The sequence below is a fragment of the Aegilops tauschii genome, chromosome 6 (assembly GCF_002575655.3).
Source record: "Aegilops tauschii subsp. strangulata cultivar AL8/78 chromosome 6, Aet v6.0, whole genome shotgun sequence".
Classification (NCBI taxonomy): domain Eukaryota; kingdom Viridiplantae; phylum Streptophyta; class Magnoliopsida; order Poales; family Poaceae; genus Aegilops; species Aegilops tauschii.
In genome coordinates this window covers 69,614,265-69,634,110 of record NC_053040.3, presented here as the reverse complement: position 1 = coordinate 69,634,110, position 19,846 = coordinate 69,614,265, and the positions used below count along the sequence as shown (strand labels likewise).

At 45.5% G+C, this 19,846-nt stretch overlaps 1 protein-coding gene and 1 pseudogene across 1 annotated transcript; one reads left to right on the top strand and one right to left on the bottom strand.

Moving 5' to 3' along the window:
- The first annotated feature begins 7,913 nt into the window (after positions 1-7,913).
- LOC109775750 (alpha-1,3-arabinosyltransferase XAT3) lies at positions 7,914-12,356 on the top strand. Its single transcript, XM_020334446.4, has 5 exons — positions 7,914-8,060; positions 8,429-8,524; positions 8,646-8,699; positions 9,590-9,643; positions 10,754-12,356. Exons 1-5 carry the CDS (start codon positions 7,952-7,954, stop codon positions 11,911-11,913), a joined length of 1,473 nt encoding a protein of 490 aa, XP_020190035.1. The 5' UTR covers positions 7,914-7,951; the 3' UTR covers positions 11,914-12,356.
- A 5,527-nt stretch (positions 12,357-17,883) lies between these two features.
- Positions 17,884-18,484, bottom strand: LOC141025318 (uncharacterized; annotated as a pseudogene).
- Between the last annotated feature and the right edge of the window lie 1,362 nt (positions 18,485-19,846).

The following is a 19,846-nucleotide window of genomic DNA, read 5'->3' as shown; positions in this document are numbered from 1 at the left end:
GGTATTTCCGCTAGCATGCTAGTATGATGCGGGCCCGCTTGCAACGGCGGGACAAGTTGGCTGACTGTTGGGTCACACATGTCAGTGAATAATACAAAGTAACAACTGTTATAGAAAAATGTTAGCTTATGGGGTATTTCCATTGGCGTGTCAGTGTGACGCAAGGCGGCTTGTAGCGGCGGGACAGGCCGGCTCACCATTGGCCTCACTTGTCAGTGAACAATACGGAGTAATAACTTATATGAAGAATGGTAGCCTATGGGGTATTTCCGTTGGCATGGCTGTGTGACGCTGGGTCTACTTGTAGTGGCGGGATAAGCTGGCTAGCCATTGGGTCCCACTTGTCAGTGACAATACAAAGTAGTAACTGATATGAAAAATTGTACCTTATGGGGTATTTCTGTTGGCGTGCCATAGTGGCGTGGGACCCGCTTGTAGCGGGAGGACATGTTGGCTGACCCTTGGGTCCCACCTATCAGCGAACAATACAAAGTAATAACTCATATGAAAAACGTCAGCCTATGGGGGTATTTTTGTTGATGTGGCCTGGACCAGTTGCAGCAGGAGGACATGTTGGTTGACCATCGGGTCTCACTTGTCTGTGAACAATACAAAGTAATAACTGAATAAAAATGATAGCCTATAGGGGTATTTGCGTTAGCATGTGCATGCGGCGTGCGAGTGTTGTGCGGTGCCCGCTTGCAATAATGGGACAAGCTAGGTGACAGTTGGGTACCACCTATCAGTGAACAATACAAAGTAACAACTGATATAAAAAATGGTTGCATATGAAGATCAAACTGACGACCTCATACTATCCCGCCCGTCGTGCAAGCCACTCGACTCGATGATGATGATGATTTCTTATGACTAGATAGGATAAGTAGACTATAAATCTTGTAACTGAATGAAACCAATGTGGTTACATCCTAGGTTTTTTTGAAGTGATCATCCCATCGGTTGAGCACATGTGCGTGGGTAGCGGGCATAAATGTGCTGCAAAGTGCAAACCATTTTTCACACGTTAGTATTTTCTTTCCTTTTTAGAAACTTCTAAAGAAATATGTAAATTATATTCATTGCAATAGATAAAGTTAGAATATTCCTGTGTTATGAATAAAATATACATTCCAATAAAATAACATATTAAAAAATCATTTTTATTTAAAAATATATTCAAATACTATTTAAAAATAATCATATAATTATAATATTTCTTACGAATTACTTTTAAAAAAAATTATAAAAACATTTCACATATTTATTAAAAATATTAAAATAATTATAACAATATTTTAAATTTAAATAAATGTTCATATAGTTTTAGAAATGTCTACATTTTATGAAAATAATCATGTAGTAAATAAGGTGTTCATAATCTAATAAAACATTTATTTTGTTTTGAAAATCATAAGCTTTAATAAAGTTCCTGAGTTTTTGAAAAATATATATTTTTAAGCCGAACTAGATTAAAATATGTATGCAAAAGTAACTACGAACCTAGTGTGCCCTAGAATACATATCATCAACTGAATATTATTTAAATTATACATACATTTTTATAATTTACATATATTATTTATTTATGTGAATGTATTTTAAATCATACATGATTAATTAAAAAAATACATGAATATTTTCTACAAATTGAGGTCTATGGACAGCGAGCGCAAAATATTGCCCCTCAAAGCCAAATTTTTGCATCACTTTTCATTTCCTTTCTATTGTTCACGAGGAACCAAACGGTCATAGAGAGCCTGTCCTGCCACTGTAAGTGCGCCCCCACGCCACACTAGCACACCATGTGTGCACGCAACGAAAATACAGTGTCATGTCAGCTTAGTTAACATCCACCAACAACGAGTGAACCATATTGCACCCGAAAGCCAAGTTTTTGGACCAATTTTCGTATTCGACAACTGCAATCATTAAAGTGATCATCCGTGGCAAGTTCAAGCACGAATATTGCATTTACCTCTACATCTAATCATCTTGGGCTATTTATTTTTGCGATTTAACCGCCCCGATGCGGAAATACTACACAATAAATAGGTGTAAGTATATATCAAAGCGTTAGAGGTATTATGGGAGACCTCCTATTTTGCACATAACGCGTTGGAAAGACACCAAGTTTGAACCCCCTCCTATTGTTCTTTTTTTTTCTTTTTTTCTTTCTTAAAGTATGTTGGTATTACATCAAATGTGAATTTTGAAAAGATGTTCAAGAAATCATAAAATGTTAGGGAAATCATAAGATGTTTGCGGATTCAAAAAATATTCGTGATTTTGAAAAATAAAATGATCACATATTTAAATACTCACGATTTTGGAAAATAATTTGGGGAATAAAAAATGTTCACCATTTTGAATAACATTAGATAATCAAAGTTTTTAGGGATTTTCTTTAAAACGTTCACAAAATTTAAATTATTTTTCACAAATTTGAACCTTTTTCCCAAATTCATCGTTTCAAAAACTGTTCATGAATTGGAAAAATGTCCATGCATTTCAAAAAATGTTCCTTCAAAATACCATGTTCTTGCATTTGAAAAATTGTTCCCAAATTAAAAAAATCGCCAATTATAAAAACGTTCATAAGTTTAAATTCAATGTTCACAATTTCAAAAATGTTTACAAGTTGGTAAAAACAAATTTTCACGTATTAAAATACTTTTCACATTTTATGGAATAATTTAAAATTTTAAAATATGTTCAAGAATTTGAATAAAGTGTTCAGAATTTTAAAAATAATTCACAAATTCAAAAATGTTCATGATTGAAAAAATAGTTCACAAATTAACGAAAAAATTCAAAAAAAAATTCAAAATCCATAGAAAATTAGAAATATATCCACGATTTTCAGAAAAAGTTCACAAATTCCAAAAATATTCATGAATTTGAAAGATTTTCGTGAAATGAAAAATAAGATGGAAAAAGGAAAAATAGAAACGAAATGAAAAACGGAAAAATAAACAAAGCAAATGAATTAAAGAAAAATAAATAAAGATGACAAAAAATGGAAGAAAAAGAAATAATAAAGAAAAACTAGTCGTAGAAGATATGCGGAATGTGCTGGCCTAACAGAGGACTAGGCGCGCGAGGGGGTACGCTCTAGGTCACTATTTAGCGACCTACACGCCAAACAGGACTGGTCGCATTCTGGGTAGTAGTTCACTTACCTAGATTGAATGAAGATTTTTGATGATCTTTTCATACGTAAGTGTCCATCCTTACAGTTACCGGCCACACTATATATCCTGGTTGAGCTCGCGGATACCTTGTTTGGCCTGCCGGAAATAGAGTGTGACCATCACGATCTAGTCCTTCATGAAGCTCCTCCGCTCATCGGCGACGCAACCAGCGAAGATGTCGGCCTTGGAGATGCCAGCCACGGCGAGCTCGTCCTATGTATATAGCTAGATATCGAACTCAATGAATTCAATAGTGGCATGCTTAGCAGCTGGATGGAAGGAGAGTCAAGGGGACGTGACGGCGCCCTCGAATACGATATTGCAGTGCGGGCCAGGGAAGAGTACCAATCGATGACAGTCGTGCAAATAAGAGGGGCCCAGGTTGTGCGATGGCCTAATAAGAAATTAGCAAGTTGTCATCGTGTTAAACTTCGAACCAAACCATATTAACCGTTGGATCAACTTGATACTACACCTTAATTTTTTTTAAGATAATACCATACCTTAAATTTCGTAGAAGGATTGACCGTTAAGACCTTTTTTAACCAACATGTAGTTGGATGGTTAGGAGGACAGTGGTATCCCCGGTCCATTAGGGTTCAACACTTGCCACTGGTGCTCGCGTTTTTCTGGATTTATTTATTTCTTCCGGCGATGTCCGTCAATTTCAAGATGATGTGCTGACTCAGTCTCTCAAAGGTACTCATACAGGTAGGGTGTGCACGCGTTCATATAGATGAGTTTATGTGCATATATATGAGACTTTTTACGGTGCATCATACTACCGGAAATAGTGGGTAGTATATAACTGATCCAATGGTCATTGTTGATTCCTGATTTTTTTCTCCCTAGGACATTTTGGTAATTGGCTGTTAGGGTAGATTTATCTTTTCTTAATGTTAATTTTAATGATTAAAAACCTAGGTAATCAAATCTGTAAAAAGAATTATACTTCATCTTAAGTTCGTAGGTTTGCCCTTCATTCTCAGGTAGTTCGTCAGCAGCCGAAGCAGTCCGGCAGTTGTCTAGTCGCACAGGGCCGATCGCTCCGTCTCCCGGCCTCCATTCGCCCCTCCATGATCTTTGACAGCGCAGCCGCTCCGCTCCGCCTGTCGGCCCTCTCTCTGTCGAATGATCTTCGGATGGCACCCGAGATTGGTTCCTCCGCAAGTCTCCTCCTTTCCAAATGAGCCCGCTTTCATGTCTCAACTCTCAAGTCTCAACTAGTAATTCGTCTCTTTAATGCGGCAATGCATGCTCGTCTCAGAGGGTGCTTGGATCCAAGGGACTTTTTTTAGCCTGACTAAAAATAGTCTCTTTAAGAGCTAATGTTCCAAGCACCCCTGACTAAAGAGGGGCTAAAACTAGTCTTGAGACTAAATTTTTTTAGTCAGGGGTACCCCTACTAAAATGTGGATTAGTCCTCTCTCTCCTCATTTAACTCCTCTCCTTTAACACATGCGAGTTCTGGATTGGAGGGTTTGAAGGATAATAAATGCTTATTAACTTGATTTTAGTCTCTTTAGTATTTGGATCCAAGCATGGGTCACTACTTTTAATCATGAGACTAAAACGTATCAAGCACCCTCTCAATGCATGCGATGCGATGGCCAATGCGTAATCACAGAACGCGGGAGGTGCCCTTTGATGCTGCATGTAGGAGACCATTAATCACAACAATTAATCTCTGATGCTATTATTACGCGAGTTAACTCCGCCTTGGCTGCACTACTACCGAAACTACCCCTGATCACAAAATATACTACCGAAAATCTGCAGTAGTATTTCCAAATCTGGGCCATCCTAAAAATAAACGGCCTATATTGATCTGATGTACTGTAAAAGGTCTCGTATATATAAGTGTCTGCGTTGTATTGTGTTAAAATAATATATTTTTTAACAGAATTCGGGCATAGTGTTTGAGTCCAAATTGGATGAAAAGAACCCCACTAAGGAAAGCACCACGCGTCTTCTGCAGGCACCTACTCGTGTGGCAGCATGCCATGCGTGCAGAATTTTTGGGCATATGGTCTTATAGTTGGTCACTACATGTGACTGGCCATTGACAATCTAGGCGGCCAACCGGAATTCGTCCAGCACAAAAACAACAGCAGGGCCGCTCGAGGCTGGTCAGTACATGTGCAGCCCCTATGAACTTTTGATTAGGAAAAGATAGAAAAACTCTACGCACGTTTTCCCCTTCAATCGCTGACCAACTTCTCGCCACGGCCGCCGTCCCCATCAGTTCCTTTTCTCTTACGTTTCACCATGTTTGCCTGAAGCATTTGTAGTTGGGCGCCCCAAACCCCTATACACTCGGCTTGGGTGGATGGTACGGTCACTGAACAGTTAAAAACATGACTTCTCATACTGGCCTTAAACGTCTGACCTGACCGGCACCCATGATGTTTAGGTTAAATCCGGGACGAGTATGAGGAGGCTCGGACGCGTCCGTCGTGTCGGACCAGACAGTCCGGACCCATCACATTTTGCACCAAAATGACCAAGTTTACTAAACCCACCGCCTTCCTTTCGCGCCCGTCCACCACTTTTCGCATCTGAGCCATCACCATCGTCCACCCTTCTCCCCATCTGTGCCGCCGGCCCACATCCGCCGCCCTAGATGTCGTCCAGGCTGTCGCCAACCGCCGCCACGGATGTCACTTCGGCTTCGTCCGTGGGTCTCCCGTCCTTGGCTCCAGCCTGCAAGACGGAGAACGTCGCCTGGAGGTTCCGCCAACGGAGGCAGCGCGAGAGGGAAGCGACGTCGAAGGGAGTTCCGCTTGTGGACCTCTAGGAGGAAGTATCCCCTCTGGCGCGCTCAGCCCCCCAAACCCCGTCCATCTAGCCGTCGACAAGGAAGGCACCGTTCGGCCCACCAGCGACAGAGGTTGATCCGACGACTGATTGGGCCCACTCCAGATGGTTTTCCGGCTACGCAGGCGCTAGAGAACAACGTGTGTCAGTCGCCGCAGCCCCAATGGGCGCGAACAAGCATGGGAAGTAGAGGCACCCGGTCTACCCACGTCTTGTTCGTCGAAATGACATAGCAGGACACGATATATTTTATTGCTCCTTTCCGATCAATACCTTGCATTCTTATATCGGACATGATCAACTAGTTGCATACACAGTGAGTTTATTTGAATTCATGATAATTTTAGGACAATATCATGTCGGACATGATCAATCAAGAAACTACCCAAATGGATTATGACTTGGGGGATCCGAATTGTCCGGCGTTTGAAGTTAGCCGAACATAAAACCCCAACCCCAACAAGAAAAGAAAGACAAAGGTAGCCAAGGCAAGAAGCACAACATTGACAACTTTTGAGGATATCTTGTTGGTTAAAGTTTGGTTGGCCACAAGCATGGACCCAACATGTGGCATAGATCAAAAGGGCAATAAGTATTGGGAGAAAATTCACAAGCACTATCATGAACACAAGGAATATACTGATTCACATCTTATCGCGACTACCCGCAGTGTGGCATCTCTCCAACATCGATGAGAGATCATTCAAGGGGAAGTGAACAAGTATGTCAGCTACTACACACAGGTGCTTGGCCGCCCTCAAAGTGGGATGGGAGTGTCAACTCAAGTAAGTTGAATTGCTTATTTGAGGTTTCAAAATATATGCTCAAATATTTGATGACATACCATACTTATTTTATAGTAAAAGCAAATGGCCACCCAAAAAAGAGAATCAAACTAGAAACCCCACATAAAAAGAAAAATATTACTTAACATATCTGAAAAATGATAGATCTTCAAAATAACTTTTGTACCCTCATCATTAATTTATTATTATGAATAACCAACAATCTAAGTTTTTCCTTCATAAACCAATTAAACATCAGATAAGAACTGTCTCAAGCGTGTAACACAAGGAATATGCCGATTCACATCTTATCGCGACGCACCTTATCGAGGATGCATGTAGCTCAATTATAATTATTGTACATAAAATTAAATAATACTCCCTCTATAAACTAAAATAAGATGTTTTAGATCACCAGGGACTAGATGATTAACACGTGCGCGGACATTGTGCTAGTCCCCAGAACAATGCACAAGTATCTTGTTGAAGATAAGGTGCGTCGTGGGACTCAGATTTCTAGTTAACTCAAAAGTTGCTTGGCATTTGGGTTTAAAGATACACTTTCAAGCTTTTACTCTATAATATCCCACTAAATGAAGTACGAATCCAACGGCAATCCACGTCTGAGCCCAGGCTCATATGCACCCAATGAATAGTAAATTAAAAAAAAAGTAAAAAAAGCTAAATCTATTTTTGCAACAAAGATGCTCTAATGCAAAATTTCATGGTGAATGAACATTCCAGTAGCCCTCAGCAGAAAAGACAAAATCAGTTTTGAACAGTTTTTTTTAAGTTTCTTTGAGACCTGAAATTTGTTTTCTTAGAGCTCCTCGAATTTCCATCACCATGAAATTTTGCACACACCTAATGCATTAGAGCATCTCTGATGCCAAGAAAACCAGTTCTATTTGTTGAATTTACTGTGGACATCCAGGTGTAGATGCACTTGGACACCAAATCACCGCTCCCAGAATCCAAGACCTTGCTAGCAACGTGCATTCGGAGTTGGACCAATTCTAGTGTGGGTTTCTCGCTGGCGAGAAACAATGTGCCCTAGGTACTTTTCCAGAGTATAAAACCCAGTCCGAACCCTCACGGCGCCTCCTCACTCATTAGCACTACTACCAGTCCAGCAAGCAGAAGCAAGAGGCAACGAGCATGAGCAGAAGCGCGTGCTCACTCAACGTCGGCTTCATCGCCGGCGTCGTCTTTGTGCTCCTCGTCTATTTCCTCGTCCAGCAGCAGGAGGCGATCAGCAGCCTTAGCGGTAAGGATGCATTCGTTTCATGCGTCTGCTTTATCTTGTTAATTCCACAGCTAACTAATTACTGTGATTGTTAGCGTTACGTTAGTGTACCTGTGATACTGGTCTATCCATCATCAGTATGGATCGAACTAGCAAAAGACAGATCATGAGACGGGTGTGTGTGTGTTAGGATCCTTGTCCTTTTAGTGACCAATTTAGCTATCTTCTCTACTCCTTCCACCCCAAATTACTTGTCTTAGATTTCTCTAGATAGGGATGTATCAGACAAGTACTATGTATCAACAATTATGTTCATGTTTCTACTTTGAGTACATAACATAGGCTGACTGAGGGCAACACTTCTCTCTGGTTGCTTAATATGCACGCAGTTGCCACTACGGCGGCAGTATCACAATGGATGACGGATAAACAGCTGATCAAAGCCCCTGGTGAAATACAACAGATTAAAGCTCCTGGTGAAATACGTGAGCATTTCTACCTATATATATATCTGTGTTGGTTTGTGCCAGCAGCTATGCTTAATTATTGCCTATTTCTAGTCTCTCTAAACTGAAGATCAAGTCTTGCTTGTTGCTTAATCTGCAGTTGTCGCTTCTGACGTGCATCGGATCGCGGACAAACAGCCGACTGAAGATCCAGGTGAGAGCTAGCACTCCCGTTGTTTTGATCAAATTTGCATCCATGCTCTGTTAGTTTGGGTATCACGGAAATCACGAAACGGGAAAACGAAAAATTAAATGGAAAATAATTTGTTTTGAGGACTTCCTTTATTCCCCTACAAAATAAATAAATAAAATTTCTACCCCTATTGTCGGCAGTGAGATGCACTAGAGCATGCTTAATAATATAGCCGGCCGCTGGCTATAGCATCTCACCATGTCATCTATAGCTAATGTCATAGCCAACACGTATAGTAGTTAGCTATAAAAAAGTACTACATTATTAACATATGTCCATTGTCACATCGCTTTTTGGAGTCCGTGCTACAGCCGGCTGTAAATCTACAGCCCGCTTCTCATCTATCTCTTCTTCTCTCTCTTCCAACTCAGCAATAATATAATATTTAAATTCTTATAACCCGCTTACATCACCTTATTATACTTGCTAACTGAGTTGAACAGTAATTATGGGAGTTGACTTAAGCTTTAAATGTCTAACAGATCTGACTGAGAATCACGATGTAACTGCGAATCAGAGAAGTCAATATCAGATCTAGCTAGCAAATATTGAATTAACCGATGGACGCTTGGCAGAAGCTCATGAAAGCACTCCAAAAGATAGGCATTATGGGATCAAAGGTCATGGGAAACAACGAACAGTGTAAACGATGTACTACTAAACTTAATCTCATCTGATCTTGATCATGCATGGCTAAATACACACAGGCACGAGTTGCCTAGCGAGTGAACTAATGCGTGAGCACTTCTACCAATCTGTGTTGCTTTGTGCATGCCAACAACCATGCTTATTTCCATTATGTGTAGTCTATAAACTGAAGATCAAACTCTTGCTTGTTGCTTAATCTACAGTCGTCGCTTCTGACATGCAGCCGATCTCGGACAAGGAGCCGATTCATGAATCAGGTGAGCAGATCATCCTTACTCTCATTGTCCTTTAAAGAGTGTACTTCCAACTTTGTTGGAGGGTCAAACTATCCCAAAGTTTGACCGAGTTTGAGCAAAAATATATCAATATTTGTGAAACCAAATGGGTATATAATGAAAAAAATATTTTATCATGAATCTAATGATACTAATTTGATGGCATAAATATTGATGTATTATTGTATAAATATGGTCATACATAAAAAAGTTTGACTTTTCAACGGAGTTTGAAGTACACTCTTTCAAAGACGGAGAGAGTATTGATCAAATTTGAATATACTCTGCTAGTTTGAATATCCAAGGAAATCATAAAAATGGAAAATCATTTGTTTTGAGCATAGGGCCGACCGGAGAGATGTTTTTTTTTCTCGAGATCTGGTGCTAATTACTGGGTTGACATAAACGTAACATAGATGTAAAATTCTGACAGATCTGAGTACGAAACCACGACTTGAGTGTCAATTAGGTAACTGATCTACTAGCTATCCAATATTGATTTAACCCATGAACGCTTGCCCCATGCTCATAAAAGACAAATACGCATTATGGGATCTAGGTCAATGCATAGGAAACAGCAAACACTGTAAACGGTGTCTCGGATGCCAAACTTAACTTGCGGAGTCTGATGGCAAAGGGCAAATAATACACATACTCACTCGTAGGTGTGAAGTCTGATGCAAAGGGAAAAATACTAAGAATGTGGTAAAATGCATACAATAACAACTTGACAAATATTACAAACTACCAATAGACGTTGTGTTAGAAGATGAAATGAATACGAGAGAGAAAATATATTGATTAGCCAGGACTCAATTAAAATGAATTAACAATACTTTTATATCTGTTAAAATACAAATATCTCCTACTAGGGTGTAGAATTGCTAGCCCGTGCAGGGAGCACAGGTTGGACCGTGTCTTTTGACGATGAGGATAGATTTACGTGCTAGCCTAGAACCTAGAGCTAACTTTTTTTTGCGGGGTCTAGACTCTAGAGCTAACTTTATTACTATAGTATCGTGAGATTATGCCGATGAATGAAGCTTGTTTAACCATCGTAAAATTTTCCCTTTCTTTGGCGTGTTGCTACAGAGAAAGGCGAGGTGGTGTGTACCACGGAGAGCGAGACCCTCGGTCACTCTGAAACCTGCGAAGTCGACGGCGACGTCCGCACCAACGGCACTGCCTTGTCGGTGTCCCTCATCCCGGCGAGCTGGAAGGAGCGCCGCGAGTGGATGATATCGCCGTACTCGAAAGCGGAGATCATCGTCAAGAACGTCACGGTGACGCAGCTGCAGGACCGGGCCGCCGCCCCGCCGTGCACGGTGACCCACAGCATGCCGGCCGTCCTGTTTGCAATCGCCGGGCACGCGGGCAACTACTGGCATGACTACACCGACATTCTGGTGCCTCTCTTCGTGGCGTCGCGGCGGTACCGCGGCGAGGTCACGCTCCTGATCAGCAACATCCAGTATAGGCCGGAGTGGCTGGTCAAGTACAAGACCCTCTTGCGGGGGCTGTCCAAGCACGCGTGGGTGGACATGGACGGCGACCCGGAGGTGCGGTGCTTCCCGCACGTCACGGTGGGGCTCCGCGTCGACAAGGAGCTGACCATCGTCCCCGAGCTGGTGCCGGGGGGTCCTCTCACCATGGCCGACTTCACGCGGTTCCTGCGCGAGACCTACGGTCTCCCACGCGGCGCCGCGGTGAGCTTGACCCGGGAGCCGGACAAGAAGCCGCGGCTGCTGCTGATCCACCGGGGCCACTACCGCCTGTTCCTGAACGAGCCGGAGATAGCGCAGGCGGCGGAGGCGGCGGGGTTCGAGACGGTGGTGATGGAGCTGAGGGCCAACGCGTCCGAGGTGGAGCAGGCGCGGCTGGTGAACTCGTTCGACGTGCTGCTGGGCATGCACGGCGCCGGGCTGACGAACGCGTTGCATCTGCCGCCGGGCGGCGTGCTGATCCAAGTGGTGCCGTACGGGAACATAGAGGTCCTCGCGAGGGCGGAGTTCAGCGAGCCCGTGACGGACATGGGGCTCAAGTATCTGGATTACAGCGTGAGCGTGGAGGAGAGCTCGCTGCTGGAGACGTTGGGGCCGGAGCACTCGGCGATCAAGGACCCCGAATCCATCCACCGCAGCGGCTGGAAAAACATGTTTGAGTTCTACCTCGCTAAGCAGAACGTCCGCATCAACACCACCCGCTTCGCGCCAACCCTGGCGCAAGCGTTCGACCACCTACGCCAGCAATAGGGGGCAGAGAGAAGAATGTTCTTCCTTTGTGTTAGAAAATACGCGAATATATCATTACAGAAAGAAAATGAAAGAGATGATATTTGTTAATGAGGTTCACCATCACTAGACACTGTTCCATGTACTAAATCGACATAGTAAGATCGGTGTCAGGTCGGCCGAGGTCATCAGACACATCTCGGCCAGCACCACGGCCGGACTAGACACCCCTTGCCATGGACACTCGGACCGTCTTGTTCCTGATATGGTCTCTAGCCTATTGGGTTTGTCTATTTTGGTTACTTTATGATGCATTTATATAGGAAAAAAACTAACGCGCACACGTGTGGCATCTTGCTCATCGTCCACACGCCTTCTTTACCACTCATTTTGCCACATGCGAACAGATGACATCAGCAGAAATCTTTTTGGTTTTCGGCTTAAAAATGTTTTATCTTCTAATTAAAAATCAAATTAAAAATCCGTTTTCACCATTAAATCCGTCTCGACGAGATCTTCAAAACTAGACTGCATGTTGATATGTTTTGATGATTTTTTTTGCCCAAAAGTTGTCATGATGTTTACACTGTTGTTGCCATAGTGCTTCAACTAAAGTTGCCATGTGGCAATTTCAGTTTGTAGAGCATGGCAATTTTAGTATTTTGATGATGGCAACTCCAGTACTTTGACCATGAAAATTATTTTCTCTATGAACCATGGCAATTTTAAGTGCAGGTATCAATGGCAATTTTAGTTTATGGTTCGTGGCAAGTCTAGTTTTTTAATTCCTCGTTTTATAAATGCCAAAATTTACTTTGAAATGTAGAAGAAAATAGCTGAAATATATCATAACAACTTCAGTGTAAACACCATGACAATTCATGTGCAATAGACATGGCAACTTTTAAACCGAAAAAAAATCATCAAAATATATTAATATGAGATCTAGTTTCGATGATCTCACGACGTCGAGAGGGATTTAATGGTGAAAATAAATATTCAATCAGATTTTTCATTTAAGAGATAAAATATTTTAAAAACTGAAAATCCAAAAAGAATCTCACATGCATGCATGCGGTGACGTGACGCAGTTTGTGTGTTATAGGATGTGTGGGCGTGTTTTGCTCCTACCACACGTGTGGGCATTAGCCTTGTCCTTTGTATAACAGGCTTAGGTTATATGTGTTCGACTCAAACATCAAAACCCTCGTGTACTTCAAATCTAGCCCTGTGCACACTAGAGAATAACGCCTTGTCTCTCATTACACAATGTAGCATACTTTACGGACCAGTTTTGTGGAATATGATAGCGTAAAAAGGTTACTGTTTCTAGGCCAACTCCAACGCTAGACCCTATCCGGACGTCCGCTTTGGACAGTTTGGGGAACGATTGGGCGGACGTCCGGGGGGCGGACAGGCGTATGGGGCACCTGCGCCCAACACGCAGAAGGCCTCTGGGACCCCAAACGGTCTGCCCCGGCTTCCCGCAGCGCCCCGCGCGCGCCGCCGCCTCGCCCCGAGCTTGCCATGCCGCCCCGCGCGCGCCACCGCCTCGCTATGCCGCCCCGCGCACGCCGCCGCCTCGCGCGCGAGCTAGCTGTGCCGCGCATGCCGCCGCCTCGCCGTGCCGCCCCGCCCACGCCGCCGCCTCACGGCCGAGCTGGTTGTGCCGCGCGCGCCGCCGCCTCGTCGTGCCGCCCCGCGCACGCCGCAGCCTCGCGCCCGAGCTCGCTGTGCCGCGCGCGCCGCCGCCTCGCGCCCGAGCTCGCGGTGCTGCGCGCGCCCCCGCCGCAGCCCCACGCGCCGCCCCGAACTCACCGTGTCGACTCGCTCGCGCCCGGCCCTGACTCGCTGCTCATGGGCAAACGGACGCGTCCCACCCGCGCCGAGCTCCTCCTCCTTGAGGTCGCGCCTTGCCTCGCCGGAGTGCGCCTTCCCCGAGTTCGGCGGAGCGTGTTCGCCCTGCGCTCCCGGGCCGCCCCGCTCCGAGCTTCCTGGCCGCCGCAATGCCGCCCCTTCCCACCCGCCGCAGCGCCGTCAGAGCGCGCCGCCCCGAGCTCTCCAGCGCGCACGCTAATACGTCTCCAACGTATCTATAATTTTTGATTGTTCCATGTTGTTTTATTATCAATCTTGGATATTTAAAAAAATCATTTTATAGTCATTTTATATTATTTTTGGTACTAACCTATTGACATAGTGCCAAGTGCCAGTTGCTAATTTTTTCATGTTTTTTACATCGCAGAAAATCAATACCAGACCGAGTCCAAATGCAACGAAACTTCACGATGATTTTTTATGGACCAAAAGGAAGAAGTTGGGCCCTGGTTGCACCTGGGGGGAGTCTCGAGGAGGGGACAACCCACCAGGGCGCGCCAGGAGGCCCAGGCGCGCCCTGGTGGGTTGTGCCCACCTCGGGTGCCCCACGGACCGCCTCTTTGCTCTATAAATACCCCAATATTCCAGAAACCCTAGGGGAGTCGACGAAATAGTCATCCAGCCGCCGTAGAGTCCAGAACCACCAGATCCAATCTAGACACCATCTCGGATGGGGTTCGCCACACCTTCATTGGTGCCTCTTCGATGATGCGTGAGTAGTTCTTTATAGACCTTCGGGTCCGTAGTTAGTAGCTAGATGGCTTTCTCTCTCTTTTGCGGTGTGTTTGTTGGGATCTGATGAAGTTTGAGTTTATGATCAGTTATATCTTTTTATATCCAAGAAAGTTATTTGAGTTTCTTTGATCTCTTATAGCCTCGTATTTCTTCTCCGATATTTGGGTTTTGTTTGGCCAACTTGATCTATTTATCTTGCAATGGGAAGAGGTGTGCGGTAGTGGGTTCGATCTTACGGTGCTTGATCCCAGTGACAGAAAGGAAACCGACACGTATGTATCGTTGCTACTAAGGATAAATAGATGGGATCTATATCTAACGCAATAGATAAACGGATCTTGTCTATATCATGTCATCGTTCTTATTGCATTACTCCGTTTTTCCATGAACTTAATACACTAGATGCATGCTGGATAGCGGTCGATGTGTTGAGTAATAGTAGTAGATGCAGGCAGGAGTCGGTCTACTAATCTTGGACGTGATGCCTATGTAATGACCATTGCCTAGATATCGTCATAATTATTTGAGGTTCTATCAATTGCCCAACAGTAATTTGATTACCCACCGTTTGCTATCGTTCTCGAGAGAAGCCACTAGTGAAGGCTACAGCCCCCGGGTCTTCTTTCTTATATATTTGCTTGCGATCTACTTTTCCTTTGCATTTTTATTCAGATCTATTAAACCAAAAATACAAAAATATTTTGCTGCACTTTATTTATTTACGATCTATTATTTCAATCTACTACAATTTTCTGGCATCATTATCCGAAAGGGATTGACAACCCCTTTAACACATCGGGTTGTGAGGTGTTGTTATTTGTGTGCAGGTGTTGTTTACGTTGTGTTGCTTGGTTCCCCTCCTGATTCGATAACCTTGGTTTTTTCACTGAGGGAAATACCTACCGTTGTTGTGCTGCATCATCCCTTCCTCTGTGGGGAAATACCGACGTAGTCCTAGCAGATAGGAGCTTTTCTGGCCCTATAGTCAGAGAGCGATCACACGCCGCCCCTGGCCGTGCTCGGCATGCTGGCCTTCCTGGCCCCGCCCTACGCCAGGCTACTCGCGCCGGGTCTCGCGAGCCGAGCGTCGGGTCTCCGAGCTCGCCGTGGAGCTGGTGCTAGCACGCGCTAGCTAGCTAGCTAGCTAGCACCCAACTATTGCTAGCTTGCTGTGCGCGGCGGCGGACGCGGCGGCGGGCGCAGGGCGCGGCGGTGGGCGGGCGGAGCGCGGTGGCGGGCGTGGGAAGTGACCTCAACCGACGGCGGCGGGCGCATCATGTTGTTGCCGCCGGTCTCCCCCTGCTCGTCGGAGCTCTACCTCTCTGTCTCACTCAGCTCTCACCACCCACTCTCGAGGAAGAAGAAGACTAGAGGAGGGAGATGGACACAGGGACACAGGAAAAATTTCTTGGCGCACGTACGCCACCGCCGCTCGAACGGCGTCCTTTTTCCTTGAGCACGAACTCAATACACCCGGCCATCGATACACAGAGGAACGGCGAGAGTTTATACTCACACACGCCGCACCGACGGCGCTCCCACTCACCCACCCCCCGCGTCCCTCGCTATACCTGGCCCGTGCTCCCGTCGCGCCCGCACGCGGACGACGCGGCCACCAACAGCCCTGGACGCGGTCACACCTCCGGCACCATCGCTAGCTGGAAACGACCCACGCGCACGCACGCGCGGTCACTCACGCACACATAACCCATACATAGGTCGAACCATGCCTGGACTATAGTCAGACTATGGCCGGCACTACTAGGAAAAGGCCTGCTAGTGGCGCACCTGTTTTGCCTACTAATGGCGCACTACATGTGCGCCACTAGCATCACGCCATTAGAATTTTTTACTAATGGCGCACCAGGCAGTGCGCCATTAGTACATCACACGGTGCGCCATTACTATCTGACTTAGTAATGGCGCACCACGTAGAAGTGCGCCATTACTAACTTTTTTTTCAATTTTTTTTCAGAATTTTTTTTTTCAATTTTTTTTCATTTTTTTTCTTAATCTCGGGTCACTATGGCTTAATCTCGGGTCAATATGCTTAATCTCAAGTCAAATTGCACTCCGTGGTCAAACTTCCCGAAAGGTCACCCATCCTCACACTACTTCAGCCCAAGCATGCTTAACTTCAGAGTTCTATCCAACCCCAGCACCAACTCACTTAACAGGCACTTGTTGATATATCTAGCATATCAATCCTATTAAACCTTATTGATGTCTAGGACTTTGTTCATGTTCATGAGTGTGATGAAATTTTGAAAAAATATTTCAAACTTCCCGGTCATATTACGTATCATATTTTGAAAAAAAAATCAAAAAAAAAGTTTTTTTGAAATCAATTTTTTTTTCTGTTACTAGTGGCGCACCTAGCAAATGGTGCGCCACTAGTAAGTTTGATTTTTTTTTTCATTTTCCCCCTCTAGATCTTAAAAGCCCCGTATCTTTCGTTCTGTTAGGTTTTTGGGGATTTTGAAGATGTTGAACGGGGATCCCCCGGTTCAATTCGTATGTAACTTTTCGAGTAGATGATTTTTCATATAAAATACTTTTTAATCCGAGTTCGTATGCAAAAGTTATGCCCATTTTACAAATTCCAGAGAGATTTTGCAAATAAAGTCGAAATTCATATTTGTAAATTTTCCCAACAACTAGACCACATATTACATGGGAAACTTATTTTATTTTATTTTTTTGATATTTCCATCATTTTCTTTTATTTTTTCTAAAACTGAAAAGGCGGTCCATGAGGGGGGGACGTGCATTCGGTGGAATTTTTGGGCAAAGTTAGTAATGGCGCACCTTGCGTGCGGTGCGCCATTACTAGTTTAACTAGTAATGGCGCACCACACCCACGATGCGCCATTACTAACTTTGAAAAAAAAATAAAAAAAATTTGTTAGTAGTGGCGCACCGAGGGTGTGGTGCGCCATTACTAGTTAAAACTAGTAATGGCGCACTGTCCCCTGGTGCGCCATTACTAGTTTTGAAAAAAAAATAAAAAAAATTTGTTAGTAGTGGCGCACCGAGGGTGTGGTGCGCAATTACTAGTTAAACTAGTAATGGCGCACTATCCCCTGGTGCGCCATTACTAGTTTTGAAAAAAAAATTGTTAGTAGTGGCGCACCGTGGATGTGGTGCGCCATTAGTATTTGGACACTAATGGCGTCCCAACACATGGTGCGCCATTAGTATATAGTAGTGGCGCACCACATGTGTGATGCGCCATTAGTGTCCATATTATCTATAGCGCTTTTCCTAGTAGTGCGGACACACACAATGCACGCACGCAACGCGTCCAACCCCCGCCAGAACGCGCACTGGCCACAGCCGTGGCTTTATTTGTCTAACATTTACCCCCTAAGCCACGGCTCAGAGGAGACCGTCGTCCTCGTCGCCGACGACGTCCACCAGCAGCGCGCGCTCCGCCGCCGGCTCCCTCCGCAGCTTGGGGCAGTCCCTCTTGAAGTGGCCGCGCTCGCCGCACTTGTAGCAGCGCCCGCGCCGGTTCCCGCCGCTGCTCAACGCCACGCTCTTGCCGTCGTCGTCGTCCCGAGCACCGCCGTGTCGACGCTCCCGCGCTGCCCACTGCGCCGCTGTCATGAGTAGCTGCTCACCCCCGCGCTCGCCACCGTCTTGTCCACGGCGCCGAACCCGCTCGTCAAACGCGCGCAGCCACCCGAGCGCTTCGTCGAACGCCATCATTGTCACGTCGTGGAACTGCTCGATGCCGGCGACGATGGGGAAGATCCGATCTGGCACTGTATCCAGCAGCTTCTTGACGAGCGCCGCGTCGCCCAGCGTCTCCCCGAGGTTGGCATACCTCGCCGCCATCGCCGCGAGCCTCCCGCCGTACACGTCGAGCTCCTCGCCGTCCGCCATCTTCAGGCGGCCTAATTCGCCGCGCAGCGTCGCCAGCCTCGCCGCGCGAACCCGATCGACACCGACGAAGCTCACCTTCAGGGAGTCCCATACCTCCCTGGCGGTGAGCTTCGTCGACACCTGCAGCAACACATCCTCCGGCAACGCTCCGAGCAGCAACGCGCGCCGTCTTGTCCTTTCGCGCGTTCACCGCCGCATCGCCTGGGGCCACCGCCTCCCACACGGTGTGCACGTCGAGGATGGCATGCGCCTTGATCGCCCAGACGGTGTAGTTGTCCACCGTAAGCATCGGCATCGCCATCGACGCCGATCCGCCCGCGCCACCGCCGTGTGGGACAAGCGCCATGGTCGCCGGTGATCGCTGATACGTCTCCAACGTATCTATAATTTTTGATTGCTCCATGCTATATTATCTTCTGTTTTGGACATTATAGGGCTTTATTATTCACTTTTATATTATTTTTGGGACTAACCTATTAACCGGAGGCCCAGCCCAGAATTGCTGTTTTTTGCCTATTTCAGAGTTTCGCAGAAAAAGAATATCAAACGGAGTCCAAACGGAATGAAACCTTCGGGAACATGATTTTCGGAACGAACATGATCCAGAGGACTTGGACCCTACGTCAAGAAATCAAACAGGAAGCCACGAGGTAGGGGGGCGCGCCTACCCCCCAGGCACGCCCTCCACCCTCATGGGCCCCACGTTGCTCCACCGACGTACTCCTTCCTCCTATATATACCTACGTACCCCCAAACGATCAGATACGGAGCCAAAAACCTAATTCCACCACCGCAACCTTCTGTACCCGTGAGATCCCATCTTGGGGCCTGTTCCGGAGCTCCGCCGGAGGGGGCATCGATCACGGAGGGCTTCTACATCAACACCATAGCCTCTCCGATGAAGTGTGAGTAGTTTACCTCAGACCTTCGGGTCCATAGTTATTAGCTAGATGGCTTCTTCTCTCTTTTTGGATCTCAATACAATGTTCTCCCCCTCTCTTGTGGAGATCTATTCGATGTAATCTTCTTTTGCGGTGTGTTTGTTGAGACCGATGAATTGTGGGTTTATGGTCAAGTTTATCTATGAACAATATTTGAATCTTCTCTGAATTCTTTTATGTATGATTGGTTATCTTTGCACGTCTCTTCGAATTATCAGTTTGGTTTGGCCTACTAGATTGATCTTTCTTGCAATGGGAGAAGTGCTTAGCTTTGGGTTCAATCTTGCGGTGTCCTTTCCCAGTGACAGTATAGGGGCAGCAAGGCACGTATTGTATTGTTGCCATCGAGGATAACAAGATGGGATTTTTATGATATTGCATGAATTTATCCCTCTACATCATGTCATCTTGCTTAAAGCGTTACTCTGTTCTTATGAACTTAATACTCTAGATGCATGCTGGATAGCGGTCGATGTGTGGAGTAATAGTAGTAGATGCAGGCAGGAGTCGGT